The sequence below is a fragment of the Dictyostelium purpureum genome (assembly GCF_000190715.1).
Source record: "Dictyostelium purpureum unplaced genomic scaffold DICPUscaffold_82, whole genome shotgun sequence".
Lineage (NCBI taxonomy): Eukaryota > Evosea > Eumycetozoa > Dictyosteliales > Dictyosteliaceae > Dictyostelium > Dictyostelium purpureum.
Window position 1 is genome coordinate 71,344 of NW_003519419.1, and position 17,503 is coordinate 88,846.

Consider the following 17,503-nt stretch of genomic DNA (forward strand, 5'->3'; position numbering starts at 1 on the left):
TTTCTATCACACCCATTCTTTTTTTTATTCTTTGAATGTTTTGACAAATAAAAAAATTTCAAAAAATTAAAAAATAAAAAAATTAATTTTTTAATTTTAAGACACTTTTTTATTTTTTATTTTTTATTTAAACTGCATAATCATTTAAATTAATTTAAAAGCCCTTGGCAATAGATAAAAAACCTATAAATATAGATTTTACAAATAATAATAAAATTAAAATGGATAATATTAATTTAATAGATAATGATAATGATCATTTAGCACCACCACCCTTAAAACCAACCTTATTAAAAAAACAACCACAAAGACAACAAAGATCTAACCAAAGCTCATTAACACCACCCCCACTACCATCGTTGGTATTACCAGTTCCAACAATGACCTTAATAAAAAAAAATCACTATGAATCCAGATCCCCATCAACCGAATCAGATATAGAATTTAAAAATTCTTTATCAACAAACCCAGATATTAAAGTAATTAAAAAACTAGCTGAAAGAGGCCATTCATCATCACAAGCCTGGCGTAAGTATAAAATAAATAAATAAATAATAAAAATAAAATAATAAAAAGAAATAAAAATTAATAAAAATAAATTATTAATTTTAAACTTTAGTTGGATCGTCATATTTTTATGGTGATAACAATATTAGACTTAATCCAGATAAAGCCTATAAATGGTTAAAAAAGCAGCAATTCAAGATCACCCAAAAGCATGTTATGATTTATTTAAACACTATGCCACTACAGGTAATGACAGAGCCAAAATAGAATTTTGGTTAGAAAAGAGCTCAAATTTAGGATATGAAGAAGCATTAGCAACATACTCTGTTTATTTACATGATGGTACATTAAATTATCACAACTACCAAAAAGCATTCAACCTTTTTAAATTATCAGCGTCATTAGGTGTAGATAATAACTGCTCTTCTCATATAGGTATTTGTTTTTATGAAGGTCATGGTCATGTAGTGGATTACAACGAAGCTTATAAATTCTTCTATATCGCCGCCCAACAAAATAACGAGTCGATAAGCTTCTTTTACTTAGCTCAATGTCTTTATTATGGTCACGGTGTAGAAAGGAACTATGAATTAGCAGCACAGTGGTTTCAAAAAAGTAGTGATGCAGGCTATGGTATTGGCTCTAATGGTTTAGGATTATGCTATTTACGTGGTCATGGTGTTCAACAAGATTTCCCAAAAGCCAAAGATATATTTAATATAATAAAGCATGAATACCCAGATTTGGATGTAGATATTAATTTAAAAACATCTATACTCTGTATGGAGCATAGATATGAACCAAACGAAATCAATAATTTTATTCAAGAAAATTTACAACAACCTATAAAACCAAAATCAAGCAAATCGGCATTGAAAGCAGAAAAATCAAAAAAACATACCTTTGGTCTTAGTAGTAATACTGCGGGTGTGCTTGGTATTGTCTCATCAACTTTAGATGCAGGTTATCAATTTTAAATAAACTATTTATAAGAGTTTTATTTTTATAAAATATATAAAATAAAATATTGTAATTTTATAAAACAATAAGTTAAAATATATAGTTTAAAAATAAATAATAAATTTTATAGTTTTAGATTTTATAATATTTTTATTTAAAAATTAATTATTTTTTTTTTTTTTGATTTTTTTTTCGATTATATATTACTATTATTTATATGATTTAATTATTTCTGTATAAAGGATTAAAATCGTTAAGTTTTTCAGTTTCTACAATAAGATCTGGTTTTGATAAGATTGGACTTGGAACTGGTTTAGTGGTTTTTTTACTATGTTGACGGTATCTCTTGTAACCTTCAGCATTACCGAGTTCTCTATGGATTTTCTTTACAGCAAATTCGGCCTCTTTAACGCCATAGAAAGCATTTGATGAGAGGGCACGATATGATTCTTGAATGATTTCTTTATGAGCTTCTTTATTTTGTGGTTGATTTCTAATAGTTTGAAGTTTGAGGTAAGAGTTTGGTGGAGCTAAAACGCTGGTATAAATATTTTTACCAGTTGGAAGAACTGGAATGACATATGGAGCTTTAACTGGTGGATTAAGTTTATTTTGTTCTAATTGTTTATCTCTCATTTGTTTGGCAAAAGCACGTCTCTTGGCTAAAACTTTCATTTTCTTTTCGTTTCTCTTAACATACATATCGGCTTCAGCTCTAAGGAGATCTAAATCTTCTTCGTAAGTACCTTCCATTAATTCAAAGAGTTCCATTTCTTCAACAGCATCTTCAAATTGCTGGATACCCTCTGGATGAATTAAATCGGCATTTTCTTCTTCTTCGTTTTCATTTTCATCAAATCTGAAACCAAGACCACGATCATCTTCGTGGTCATAATCTTCTGGGTATTCAAGTTCGCTATATTCATCAATAGATTCTGATTCTTCTTCGACATCGATATCATCAAAGCTAGCTGTTTTATTACCACTTAATGATCTAATTTCTTGAAGAATTTGTTCAACCTTGGCATCTTCCTCTGATGATTGTTCTAATTCTTGAGTTTCTTCACTTTCTGGGGTTTCTAAAATTTCGATTAATGAATTGTAAGCTTCTGGTGATAAACGAGCTTTAATTTTTTCTAATATTTTATCTTGGACAAGACCATCATAATAGTTGTTACCAAAATCTTCTTGAACTGATTGAAGGAGATCTTCTTTTGATAATTGTGATCTTTTAGCTTCAATAGATTCTTGAATTTTACCAAAGTCTACTTCAAATGGAACTAATTGGTTATCTTCTTCTGAGAATGCATTATTATTTTCACCAGAGAAAGTAAGTTCGTCATCGTCGAGCTCGCCAAAAGTAATGGTGTTTTCTTCAGTTTCGATGGTTAAAAAGAGCGAATCGGTGTATTGCTCCATATCTTTAACAAACAGTTCATCACCGTCTTCTAAATATTGTGGAAGCTCTTCATGTTCTTCACCTTCTCCAACACCGGCATTAGCAAGTTCCTCATTGAAAAATGGATCGTTTAAGTCGTTGGCCATGATAGCATTACCTTTACCTTCTTCTCTGAAAGATTGTGGAACTTCACTTTCATCCATATCGGTTGGGTGTGTTACTTCTGTTGGTTCTTCTTCGTAGCTTTCATAGCTTTCGTCATCGTATTCACCCTCTTCATATCCACAAATTTCACCACTTTCATCTCTAAGAACAAATCTACCTTCTTCATCATTGTATTCGTGGAATACACTATTTTCATCATAATATCCACTAACTCCTTCGTATTCGTAATCTTCTATATTTTGATGGACTTTGATTGAGGTATCTTTACTATTTTCCTTATGTTCTTCTACTTCGTGGTCCTCTGAGAAATCGACACCTTCTTCTTCTTCACCTTCATAATCTTGTTCTTGACTATGGGTATATTCGGTTTCTTTAAATTCTTCGGAATCAAGAGTTAAAGTTTCGTCACTATCTAAAAATAATTCTGCATCAATGTTGGTATCGTCTTGTTCTGATGGATTATTTAAATCACTTTCGATGGTGTACTCTTCTGATAATGGTGAATTTTCTTGATCGTTTAATTCAATGTTACCAATTTTATCTGATTCTGCTGAAGCTGATGCTGATCCTGATTCTGATGATGGCTTAATATTAAAATGTTCACTAATATTTAAAACTGATGAAACAATTGATGAATCAATTAAACCTTCAGTTTTTGATTGTTGTAATTCTGGTGATGATGATGATGATGATGGCTTATTAGTGGTGGTTTTATTTCCAGTAATAATTTGTTTGTAATATAAAGATTCCATATCATTTTGAACTTTGTCAAAATCAACTTCAAAATCTTTATTTAAATAATTTTCCATAAAGAATCTAACTTCATCCCTCTTGATACGACCGTCGTTGATAACAAGATCTTGGAAATCTTCTCCATCTTTATAAGCATCGAGAACCTCTTGCATTCTTAAGTTTTCGTGTGGCATAGCGAGAACTCTATATTGAATGAAATCTTTATAAAAGTCTGGATTAAAGTTGTCGATTGATGATGGCTTGCTTGGTAAAACATCTTCAATTGGAGCGTCATATTTTTCATAACCAGCTGGAATTGGTTTATATTGTTCTTGTTGTTCTTGTTGTTTCTTAGATTGTTTTGGAATTTCTCTTTTGTTGACTTCAAGATAGTATTGTGAAAGTTGGTCTCTTAAATATTGATCACGAATGTTATCAAAGGAAAAAATATCTTTTGGTGCCATATTAATATTGTATTGTTGAAGAATTTCATCATTTTTTGTATCTTGAGCATCTTTATTGAATGAACGCTCTAATGGTCCTGAAAAGGATTCTTGTTTGGCTTTAGCCTTTTTGATAAAGTATGATGGGTTATCCATTAATTGATATTCTGGGTCTCTAGTAGAATTGATATTATTGGCAATTTCGTTTGGAAGAAGACCTGTTTCTTGGGCGATTTTAGCAATAATAGTAGATTGTTTGGATGGGTCTAATTCTGGGGCATTTTGGATGAGAGCATTTGATTGTTGATCAATACGAATAAGTCTTAAAACTTGTTCAAAAAGCTTTTGGTCTTTAATGATAGCATTTCTAATAGTTGATGGTGAAGATTTGAGATATTTAGAGATAATAACCAAATCATCATTAAAGAATCTTGAACGAAGGATTTGCTCTTTAGAGAATCTTTGAGTTTCATCTTGGTAAATGTTACTGTAGTATTTGTAGGCAGAGAATTTTGGATCATAAACCATAATATTACCATTTACTCTATCAACATATGGTGGGAATTCATCAGAGTAATCTTTCTTTAAAAGGCCAAAATTACCAACTTGCTCGAGAGAAATATATTGACGATAGAGTTGTTCACCATTGGCTTTATAGTTTTGAATAAATTTAATGAGAATATCAGTTCTAGTTGAATCTTTTAATGGATATTTGATTTCATATGGTAAAGCTTCACCTTGATCTTCCATTTGCTCTAATTCTTGAACTTGAGTAACTTCATTATCATCTGTGATATCTTCTGCTTCGCTTGGTCTTGGATTATAGTGTTGAAAAGCTTTAATAAATTCGATTCTAACAGCCTTTTCATTCTTTGAAACTTTTCCATTATATTCTTTGTTTGTAGTGGTGGTGTGAGCCATAGTTATTCTATCTGAAGCATCATAATATGATAAATCTGTTAATTCACCATCATCTGTCTTTAAATCACCATTTTCATGTATTCTTTGTTCTAAATAAATTCTAGCTGGATCTGAAGCTTCATCATAAGTTTCTAATGAAACGCTATCTTGGGTAGCTTCGACATTACTATTATTATTATTGTTATTACTATTATCGTTATCATTTTTTATATTAACATTTTTTTTTATTTTTTGCATTGAAAGTGCCATATTGAGTAAGTTGTTATCATCTTCGCCTTCTTTATTATCGTTGTTGTTATTATTTTCGCCATTGTTTGATATGGTTGAAAAAAGTCTAATTTGATTTTGAAGTGATTGTCTATATGTACCAATTGACTGTCTTTGTTTTAAGACAACTTTTGGTAATTTTCTCCAAACCATTTTTTACTTTTTCTTTTATTTTATTATTACAATTTATAAATATTAATAATAAATTAAAAAAAATAAAAATATGGTAAATTCAATTATTAATCCTAAATTCTATAAAAAATAAAATAATTGTTAATATATACATATATATATATTTTATAATGATTATAAATATTATTGAAATTTTTATTAAATGTAAAGATGATAGAAAAAAAAAAAAAAATTGTGCATATGCAAATAAATATTTCGTTTTCTTTATAACTATGATTTTATTTATTGATTATTTTGATTTTGATTTTTTGATTTTGATGTGTGTTATTGATTCTTTTATTGTTTTAGTTTTGTTATTATTACCTTTTTCTAAAGTTATTCAAGGTTAAAATTGAACTAAAAACATATAAAATAAATGTTTTCGAAAAAAATGATTAAGTTTTTTAAAAAAAATTATAAAAAAATAACGAAAAAAAAAAAATTAAAGAAAACAAAAAATTTTTTTTTTTTTTTTAAAAAATAAAAAAATTTTTAAAAGAAATTTTCGTACTTCAAAAAAAAATGAATTGTTTTGGCAAAAAAATTATTATTAAATAAAAAAAGAGACCAAAACAAATTATTACAATATTTTATAAAACTAATTAACAAAAATAGTTATGCTTAGAGTCAAAATTATTTGATTTTTTTTTTTTTTTTTGTTAATTTGTGTGTTTTTTTTTTTTTATTTGATTTTTTTTTTTTTGGGGAAACCAACCCTCATATTTAGGAAATATCTCAATTCATGGGTTATTGATCGATCAAGTATTTAAATAATTTAAAATAAATATCATAAAAAATTTAAAATATAATTATCATTAATTTTTAAACCATTGGGTTTAAAGGAGGTTTTTTTTTTTTTTTTTTTTTTTTTTTTTTTTTTTTTTTTTGGTCTTTTTTTCACCACCCAAAATAAAATAATAAAATTTTAATTTTAAATAATAGTATAAAACAATGAAATTTCAAAATTTTATTATTTGTATTAATATGTATAAAAATTTATTCAAAAATGATAATTCTATTAATATAAAAATATAATTATTATGTGGAAAAAAAAAGTTATTAATATAGAAAAAAACAATTTAATTTAATATAATAATTCAAATAGATTTATTAACACCCCACATGTGTATTGTGTTAAAAAAAAAAAAATTTTAAAATTTGATACACAAACTACATATTAAACTAAACACAAAATTAATTGAAAAATGGAAAGTAAAAAATAATTTAAAAATTAAATTAAATTTTTTTTTTTTTTTTTTTTTTTTTTTTTCAATTTTTTTAAATTTTTTTTTTTAATTTTTTTTTTTTTTTTTAAATTTTTAAATTTATATGTTAACCGTTAGAACTCTTACCCTCCTTTTTTTTTTTTTTAATATTATTTATTTTTCTAACAACATAACACCAAACAAACACATTTAATTATATTGTATTTAAATTCACCTCAACAACAACAATAACAACAGCAATAACAACGCATAATAATAAAAATAATAACTAATAATCCACTTTCTCAACGGATATAATAAAAAATAAAAAAATAAAATTATAATATAATATAAAATAAAATAAAAAATATTTTTATTTTTTATTTTTATTTTTATTTTTTTTTTCAAAATCATCTATCCATCATCATCTTCATTACTTTTTAGTTATATATAAATAAAATTTATTTGTATAAATTAATACTAATAGTAATAATAATTGTAGGTTATATATTGTTTTAAAAATTATAATGATTATTAATTAAAAAAAAATATAATATAATAATACAAATAATACAAATAATACAAATAATACAAATAATATAAATAATATATTATATAGTTATAATATAAAATTTAATTAACCTTAATTTTTTTAATAAAAACAATATATAGGAGGTAGAAAGAAGTATAGTTTAATCATTAGTTTTTTATTCAAAATTAATAAAAATTTTAAAACCCACAAAAATTCAAAAAGTAATAATAAAAAAAGAAAAAAAAAAGCAGCAATAAACATAATTCTAACAAATATCTTTATTATTTTAGCATTAGTTTAAAATTAACAACTAAATTTTTTTTTTTTTTAATATTTTTTTTTTTTATTTGAAGCATATAATTTTAATGTTCTTTAGAATAAGATCTTTAAGAATAGTATTTAAAATTAATCTTCTATAAAATATTATATTTGTAAAAAAAAAAAAAAAAACAGCAGCCATACAAATAGTTTAGGTTAATTCTTTTTTAAAAAATTTTAAAAAAAGAAAGTTAGTACAAAATGAATAACGATTCAGACACATTATCATATAGTTTTAATAAATTGGCGATCGGTCAACAGCAGCAACAACAACCACAGCAACTATCACAGCAACCAATACAATACCAACAACAATATTCACAACAGGTTAGAAATTTTAATTATAACCCATCATATGCACAAACATCCTCCCCAATTTATAATAGTTATGAGATCGATGATAATCAACAACAACATTCAATAACAAATAAGACTTATTTTCAAGCACCCCAGGGTTCTGCATTTAATTCAGCATCCATTATAACTAATACACATCATACTCAAAGAATAGTAAGCCCCTTAATGAATCAACAATCACCATCACCATCCCCATCACCCTCAATTCATCACCATTACCAACAATCACACCAACAGCAACACCATAATACAAGTTTATCGAGTGATATTAATGGTTTTAGCATTAACGGTATCAGTGCAATAAATGATAATGAAGATGATGAAGAGTCAAAACTAAACGAAGAGTTTCAAATTTTACAAAAATCCCTAGAGAATTTAAGCGATAGCGAGGAGTTTGGCCATCTTCATCATGGTAACGGTTATTATTACCCTGAAAGAAATATAAATGGTTTGCCACAAGGTAGTTCAACACCAACTTCATCCATTATTTCATCAAGACAACAACAGCAACAACAAAACCAACAACATTTTAAATCTACACCACCAATTTCACCTTATATTTACTCACAACAAAGTGAACATTCATCTTCATATCAACCATCATACCAACCAATCCAACAACAAAACAGATCCGCACCTACCACCCCAATTGGTTCATCAGTGTCACCTATGAATGGTTCAATAATGTCAACATCTTCACCAATTATAGGTCATGATATTATTTATAGTAGCAATAACAGTGGTAATTTATCATATAGACAACCACAACAACCACAATCACAGCCACAAAACCAAATCTCAAGGCCATTAAATTTATATCAAAATGGAACAATTTCTTCTCCATACGGCGATGTATGGTCATCTTCTTTACAATCTTCAGATAGCCAGTTTTTAATCCAAAACCAACAACAACAACAAACCCAAAATCAACAAATTTTATTACAAAGACAAGACCTATTATATAGTAAAACTTCGACATCAGCCTATGGACCAATTGTTACTAAACCACCTCCAATCCAATTACAACAACCACCCCAACAACAACAACAACAACAACAATCATCTTCGCCACAGGTCCAACAAAACTATATGTTTCAACAGTTTCAAAATCAAAGATCTAGTACTAATTCACCAAATCTAGCTGTCCCGGTTTCACCAAGAGAAATGGCCTCATCTCACAAACCGTTCAACCCACTGGTTGCCCCATTTCAACCAAATAAAAATACTTTTGTACCAATTTCCTATCAAAAAGATATTCAATATCCATCACCAAATATTAATTCCATATATAATCAAAATCCACAAAATTCATCACCAAGTATGGCACCCCTACAACAACATCAACAACAAATCCAACAACCCCTATCTCAACAAAACCAACAAGTTCAACAACATTTACAATCTCATCACCATCAACAAAACCAACAACATGGTCATAAACAACAACACCATCCAAATCAACATCATCATGGAAACCAACACCATTCTAATCAACATCACCACCATGGTGGTAATCAACATCATTCAAATCAACACCAACATCAACACCAACATCAACATCAACACCAACATCAACATCAACACCATAATAGTAATAATATAAATAGTAATAGCAATAATCAACATCATGGTAATCAGCAACATCATGGTTCACAACATTCAAATCAAAAGCATAAAAACCAACAGAATCAACAATCGCAACAATCTCAACAAAAGAGTCAACAATCACACCAAGCGCAACAACAAGCACAACAACAAGCACAACAACAGGCACAATTACAGGCACAACAAAACAATGAATCTGATAATGAAGAGTTATTGAGCACAAATCATTCAAAACCTCCACCACCAAATGAATCAAAAAGAGGAGAGCTAGTCGAGAGCCCAGTTTCAAAGCAACAATATAAGCATTTTATTAAACAATTTAAACTAAAGGAAAAGGAAGGCTTAGAAATTGCAATGGATTTTGCATTCCAATCATTAAATGTTTTACCAGAAAAAGTTCATTGGCGTGTTTATTTAGAATTGGCCGATTTAGCAAATAGACAAAATAATTTAAAGTTGGCTCGTAAATTTTATAGAAAAGTAACAAGTACTCAACCATATATTAGCCAAGGTTGGTTAGAGTATGCTAAAATGGAAGAAGATTACGGTAGATTAGAAAAGTGTCAAAAAATTCTTCAACTTGGTTTAAAACATTGCCCCTATAATGAAAGCTTGCTTATTAAAGGTATTAGACACGAAGAAAAAATGGATAATCTCGAAGGTGCCAGAGCATTACTTTCACAGCTACGTGATCAATCAATATATAAAACTTGGAGAGCTGTTATGGAGGGTGGTTTATTAGAAGCTAGAGCTGGTAATATTGATGTTGCTAGAAAGATTTTCAAGTATCTCATGAAACATGTCCCATGGTATGGCCCAATTTATCAAGAAGCCTATAAGTTAGAGGAGCGTTGCGAAGAATATGAAAGAGCTATTAATATTGTAGAGAAAGGTTTATTTGAAGATCCTAAATACGGTCCATTATGGTTCAGTGCACTCCGCCTTTATGAAAAAACTAGCCACGGTTTCCTTCAAGCTACTAGAAGTACAGTAGAGCGTGCAAGACAAGCTGTTTCAAGAGAAGTTACATGGAAAATTTATTTTGAAGCTGCCCAGATCGAGGAGCGTTCAAAAAATCTTACCCTATCACGTGCTGCCTATGTTAAAAGTGTTGAATTATGCCCAGAAAATCTTTTATGGAAAGTTTGGTTAGGCGGAAGTAGAACCGAATTAAATGCTGATAATATCGCAGTCGCAAGAAAATTAGTATTTAGAGCACTTAACGAAGTTCCATCAAAATTAAGATCACTTGTACTCTTAGAGTACTCCAGATTGGAAGAATATGCAGGTAACATTAACAAATCTCGTCGTATTTTAAAAATTGCTCACGTTGAAGCTCGCTTGGATTGGAAGGTTTTCTTGGAAAGCGTATTGTTAGAAATGAGAGCAAATAACTACGAAGCCGCTATTAAAGAAGCTAAAGAATCATTAAAGATCCATAGTGGTGCTGGTAGACTATGGGCAGCTCTTATTCAATTAAATCAATTAAAAGGTGTTAAGGCTCAACTACACGTATTTAAAAAAGCATTACAATTTGTAAGTATAGATGGATTATATTGGCATACTTGAAGAGTTACTAATTTTATTTTTATTTAGGTTCCAAAATCAGGTGAAGTTTGGTGCGAAGGTGCTAGAATTGCATTAAATAATAATGAACCAGAAGAAGCAAGAAGATTTTTGGAATTTGCTATTCAATTTACACCACAATTTGGTGATTCATTCATCGAATTACTTAGATTGGAAATCATGGAAAAAGGTCCAAATTGTGATATTTCGAAATTGGAGCAACTTTGTATTAATGCTGATCCAAATTATGGTTTCATGTGGCTCCATTGTACCGTTAGTGTATTAGATAGTGCAAGACAGGTCCTAAGAAATGCTAAAAAACTTTTATTAGAAATGACACCTCCAAAAGAGCAATACGAACGTGAAAAGAAGCCAAATTATGGTTCATGTTGGGTCGGTGCTGAAGGTGTTTTATCTCTTAATTTAAACACAAGAAATAGTTGGCCACTAAGTAATGAAAGTAGAAGAAAGAGTATGTTTGGTTCTGATCTTGTTAAACCATAATAATATTAATATAGCAACAAATAAATAATAATCAATAGTAATAAAAATAACAATAATAATAATAAATAATATTAATAAATAATAATTATGATATTATAAACATAATAAAAAACCTCTGTAAATAAAATTAAAAATTAAAAATTAAAATCTTTTTTATTTATATTATTTATTTATTTATTTTTTTAAAAAGAAAAAGCGTCAACTAATAATTTGGCGGTTTCTTTTTTATGGATAGTTGAGATACCAGTGGCTGGGGCAGCTAAAGGTGGTCTGCCAATATATTTAATATTTGAGGTTTGATCGAAACGTTGTTTGAAACGTGGTTCAACAAATGACCAAGCACCACTATTTTGTTGTTCTTCTTGGACCCAGGCAAATTTGGTGGCATTACTGTAACGATTGATTTCTTCTTGTACACGTTCATATGGGAATGGAGCAATTTGTTCTAAACGAACGATAGCAACATCTTGAATATTTTTGGCTTTTCTTTCTTCTTGGAGATCATAAAAGATTTTGCCGCTGCAGAAAATAACACGTTTAATGGCTGATGGGTTACTAACGGTATCTGGATCGCTAAGAACAGTTTCAAAGTGGGTACCTGGTGCCATATCTTCGATTGGAGAGAAGCAGGCTGGGTGACGAAGTAAAACTTTTGGACCAGCAACAATTAATGGTTTACGATAGTTACGAATCATTTGACGACGAAGAGCATGGAAATAATTTGCTGGGGTTGATGGATTGATAAAGTAGAAATTGGTTTCTTTGTTTACAAGCTCTTCATCTCTTACATTAACAGCTTCGGTATCGCTAAGTTGGAGGAAACGCTCAATACGACATGATGAATGTTCTGGACCAGCACCATCATAACCATGTGGTAAAAGAAGGACGATACTACTTTGACGTAACCATTTGGCTTCGCTTCCTGAAATAAATTGATCAACAGCAACTTGAGCAGTGTTTACAAAATCACCAAATTGAGCTTCCCAAATTGGAAGAGTTTTTGGTGATTCTAATGAATAACCATATTCGTAACATAAGACTGCAAATTCTGAAAGATTACTGTTAACAACCTCTAATTTACCTGAAGCACCCATATTATTAAGTGGTTGATAAACACGATCTGTAGCTTGGTCATGTAAATTGAAATGTCTTTGACTAAATGTACCTCTACCAACATCTTGACCTGAAATTCTAACATTATAACCTTGTTTCATGAGTGATCCAACAGCCATAGATTCAGCAGTGGCCCAATCAGCTAAATTTGATTTTAATTTATCAAGACGAGCATTACCGAATGAACGATTTAATCTTTGATGAACACTGAAATCAGCTGGAACTTTAACTGAATCTTGAGCGATTTGTTCGAGCTCTTTAACGTTATAACCGGTATCTAATTTAGCATCGTTTTGAATAGTTTTAGATTGAATTAAACCGCTCCATTTGCCTTGGAGATGATCCATTGGTGAATATTTAAAGTTTTCTGGTTGTGCAAGTTGGAATTGGGCTTCAAGAGCATCTTTTTCAGCTTGGGTGAATGAGGCGAGTTCAGCTTCACTATAGATACCTTCAGAAATGATCTTAGTTGCATATCTTTGTGGAATTGATTGTCTTCTACGAATGTTATCATACATTGTTGGTTGTGTGAAAGCTGGCTCATCGACTTCGTTGTGACCGAATTTTCTCCAACCAATTAAATCGATAACAATATCTTTTTTGAAACGTTGACGATATTCGACAGCTAATCTGCTAACCTTTTCAACTTGTTCTGGTGATTGGGAATTTACAATAATAATTGGGGCACCAATATATTTACCAATATCACTACTGTAACGATTGGTACGGCCATTACTTGGAATAGTAGTGAAACCAATTTGATTATTAACAACAACATGAATACAACCACCAATAGTGAAACCTGGGAGTTGAGAAAGTTGAAGAGTTTCTGTTACAACACCTTGACCAGCAACAGCAGCATCACCATGTAACATTAAACAAAGTGACTCTGAACCACCATTGGAAGCTTCATAGAATTGTTTAGCACGAGTTTTACCTGCAGCAACTGGGTCGACTGCTTCTAAATGTGATGGATTATGAATGAGAGAAACATGAACCTTTTCACCATTATTAAACTCTAAATCACTACTAACTGCAATATGTGAAGTAACATCACCAAGACCAATTGTATTTTCGTCAAATTCTGAATTACCTTTAACTTTCCAAAAGAAATCTTTAGCTGGGTATTTACACATTTGCACTAAAAGATTTAATCTACCTCTGTGTGGCATACCAATAACAACATTCTTTAATTGGCTTTTGGCTGATTCTTTAAAAATTGCATCACATGATACCATCATAGATTCATTACCTTCTAAACCATATCTATAAAAAAAAAAAAAAAATTTATAATTAATAAAAAATTTTAAATTTTTTTAATTTGTTAATTTAATCGAACATGATTTTAAAAGTACTCATATCATTTGGGTTATTATTATTATTATTATTATTATTATTATTATTATTATTATTATTATTATTGTTATTATTATTATTATTATTATAACCATTATAAATTTTACCTTTTAAAAGTTGGGAATTTCTTTTGCATAAAGTGATCAAAAACTTCAGATTTAATTAAATTTTTTAAGATTTCTACTTTTGATTCATTTGAAATTGTTTCATTTTGGATACTTTCAAATTTTTCATAAAGCCATTCCTTTTCTTCAACTGATTCGATGTGAGAAAATTGTGCTGTGACGTCATCGCAATAAGCTTTTTCAAGGAATTGAACAACCTCATCGATGGTATCTACGTCCAATTTAATAATTTCTTTAACTGATGGGATTTCTAAGTCCTTGTTTAAATTGTATCTATCTAAATTTAAAAGTTCACTTCTAACTCTTTCCATTCTTGCTAATGGATCAATATTGGCTGCTAAATGACCATGATTTCTATAACCGTCGACTAATCTTGAAATATTTAAAAGGGTTGAATTATTTGTTGAATAACTTCTTACTACATTGACTGTAGTTTTGGAGTTTTTGATAACTGATCTTAATCCAATCATTTCTTTTTTTATCGATCTTTAAATTAAATAAAAAAGTTTTAAATTTATAAAATAAAAAAAAAAAATAAAAAAAGAGAAACAAATATATAAAAATATAAATAAATATATATTATGTTTTTTTATTAAACAAATGAAAAAACTAAATTAATGAACAAAAAAAAAAATTTTAAAAAAAAATATAAAAAAAAAGAAATTTAAAAAAAATCAAAAAAAAAAATTTTAAAAAAATTTTAAAAAATTAAAATTTTATCGTTCACTTATCACACACCATATATGTTAGTTTATATGTGTGGTTTGTGTTGGGTGGTGTGTGTGATTGAGAGTTTAAATATAGAAATAATAAGAAAAAAATCCAAAAAAAAAAAAAAGAAAAGATAAAATTAAAAAAAAAGAAAATTTTATACTTGGGGGTAAAATAGTTTTAAAAAAAAAGTAAAAAAAATATTACTTTCCAGTTTATTAATTTATTTTTTTTTTTTTTATCAAAAAAAAATAAAAAGTTTAATAGTAGTTTATAATATAAATATTTTCTATTTTTTTTTTTTTTTTCTTTTAAGTTATTTGTTTTTATTTAACTTTATTTATAAAAAAAAAAATAGAAATTTTTTAAAAAAAATTATATTATTTGTAAATGTATTGTTAATACAAATGATTATTATTATTATTATTATTATTATTATTATTATTATTATTATTATTATTATTATTATTATTATTATTTGTTATTGTGTTAGTTGCTTATTATTGTTGCTTTTTTTTTTTTTTTTTTTTTTTATTATATTTTGTTTTTTTTTTTTACAAGACTTCAGCTACATTCATTAAAAGGGAATGTTGAACTGAATTGAAAACGACTTCAATGGCGTGTGAATCAAGAGCGCAAGTGAAATGGTGATATACAATTTTATTTTGATTTGTAATAGTACCGTGGAATTTGTTTTTGATGAATTGTGAGGTTTCTTCATATGAATAATTGTTACCAGTAAAATCATTTAAGTGTTGTGAAAGTGGAATTCTTTTAATTTTTTCTTTAAAGAGATCTACTTTATTAAAGAAGACAACGAATGGACTCTTTGTGAACCAACCACTATTAACCATTTCTCTGAAAAGTTCTAATGAATCTGTAAATCTACTGGTGGAATTATCCTCTTCTAAAACTGTGTCATAATCATTAATTGATGTAACAAATAAAATTGCTGAAATATCTTGGAAACAATGAATCCATTTTCTTCTTTGATTCTTTTGGCCACCAACATCGACCAATCTAAAATTGAATAAAAAAAAATAAATAAAAATTAATATTTGATCATAAAACTATTAAATATTATTAATATCATTATCATTATTATTATTATTATTATTATTATTATTATTATTATTATTATTATTATTATTATTCACATTATTTTTATTTTTATTATTTTTATTTTTTTGAAATTTCTACGGTCCGATAAAAAAATCGATTTTTTTTTTTTGAAAATTTTTTTTTTTATTCAAAAAAAATTTGGGAACACTGGGTTTAGATATTTTGATTTTTTGATTTTTTTGATTTTTTTTTATCTTTTTTTCGTAAATTTTTGTTTGGGAAAAAAAAAAAAAACTGAACGTAAATCCAAAATAAAATAAAAAAATAAAAATAAAATAAAAATATAACTTACTTAAATGGAACAGCTTCAATTTTAAAATCAGCCTCCACAATACCAGTGGTTTTTACTCTAACTCTTAAATAATCATTTTGTGAAGGTTTGAATGGTTTAGAAAATCTATCAATATTATTCATCAAGCTTCAATAAAAAAAAAAATGGGGAATTAGTGATGAGTTTTTGAATGATTAAGATATTTTTTTTGCGAAGTGAAAAAAACGTAAATTTAAAAAAAATTTTATATCATCAAAATATATTTTGGTATGTGAATAAAATTTTATAATAAAAAAATAAAAATATTATATGAAAATAAAAAAACCGTATTTTACAATTGTTATTGAACAGAACCATTATTGGCATAAATTATATGTGCTGTTATTATTATGATATGATATGATTAATAAAATTGATTATTAAAATTTATTACTTACTATTCAGTAGAGTCGTTTAATTGATATATTCTTTTTGGGTGGTTATATATGGTTTGAACTTGTTTGGTATTCCAAAGATATTTAATATTATCTGCAATTGAGGTAAAAGTTGATTGGCTTAAGGTTTCTAAATCATCAAATACACGTAAAATAGTTTCGATCTTTTGGTTTTCTTCTTCAGAGAATTCGATTTCATAACTTGGAGCAACCTTGATAAAAGTGTTCATGGCTGTGACGATATTTAAAAATATATTTCTAATGACATAGTCTGATGGTGGAGTATATTCCTTTCTAGTTTGTTCATCTTGGAATGAAATGATTTGTTTGAAAATAGTTGATTTACCACATTCACCACTACCTAATAATAATAATTTGAGTGGTTGTAATTGGCTTGATTCAACTCTAATTTCCCTATCGATTTTTTTACTATTTAAATATTCTGTTGTAAGTTCTTTTTTATTTCTGGTGCACATTTTATCTATTAATCTTTATGATATTTGATTATTACTATTACTAATAATTAGAAAATATATAATGGTTAATAACAATTTTGATTATAATTAAGATTGATTATTATAAACAAATTTAGTTTGTTCTATTTTTTTTTTTTTCTTTAAAAAACAAAAAAAAAAAAAAAATTATTCTGAAAAATAAAAAACAATAAAAAAATAAAAAAAATAAAATTATATATAAAATAAAATAAAAAATAAATTCAA

The 17,503-nt window shown here is 27.5% G+C and overlaps 5 protein-coding genes across 5 annotated transcripts; 2 read left to right on the top strand and 3 right to left on the bottom strand.

The window, feature by feature from the left end:
- Positions 1-221: 221 nt before the first annotated feature.
- DICPUDRAFT_77776 (uncharacterized protein) lies at positions 222-1,484 on the top strand (the record flags this gene model as incomplete). The annotated part of the gene is made up of 2 exons (XM_003286844.1): positions 222-528; positions 754-1,484. 2 exons carry the CDS (start codon positions 222-224, stop codon positions 1,482-1,484), a joined length of 1,038 nt encoding a protein of 345 aa, XP_003286892.1.
- A 205-nt stretch (positions 1,485-1,689) lies between these two features.
- Positions 1,690-5,547, bottom strand: DICPUDRAFT_150921 (uncharacterized protein; the record flags this gene model as incomplete). The annotated part of the gene is made up of 1 exon (XM_003286854.1): positions 1,690-5,547. One exon carries the CDS (start codon positions 5,545-5,547, stop codon positions 1,690-1,692), a length of 3,858 nt encoding a protein of 1,285 aa, XP_003286902.1.
- A 3,750-nt stretch (positions 5,548-9,297) lies between these two features.
- Positions 9,298-11,652, top strand: DICPUDRAFT_31643 (uncharacterized protein; the record flags this gene model as incomplete). Its single annotated transcript, XM_003286845.1, has 2 exons — positions 9,298-11,118; positions 11,179-11,652. The coding sequence occupies 2 exons, from the start codon at positions 9,298-9,300 to the stop codon at positions 11,650-11,652; spliced, it is 2,295 nt and encodes a 764-aa protein (XP_003286893.1).
- Positions 11,653-11,834: 182 nt separating this feature from the next.
- DICPUDRAFT_150923 (oxoglutarate dehydrogenase) lies at positions 11,835-14,716 on the bottom strand (the record flags this gene model as incomplete). Its single annotated transcript, XM_003286855.1, has 2 exons — positions 11,835-14,031; positions 14,229-14,716. The coding sequence occupies 2 exons, from the start codon at positions 14,714-14,716 to the stop codon at positions 11,835-11,837; spliced, it is 2,685 nt and encodes an 894-aa protein (XP_003286903.1).
- Positions 14,717-15,511: 795 nt separating this feature from the next.
- Positions 15,512-17,260, bottom strand: gpaL (G-protein subunit alpha 12; the record flags this gene model as incomplete). The annotated part of the gene is made up of 3 exons (XM_003286856.1): positions 15,512-15,977; positions 16,372-16,497; positions 16,788-17,260. 3 exons carry the CDS (start codon positions 17,258-17,260, stop codon positions 15,512-15,514), a joined length of 1,065 nt encoding a protein of 354 aa, XP_003286904.1.
- Between the last annotated feature and the right edge of the window lie 243 nt (positions 17,261-17,503).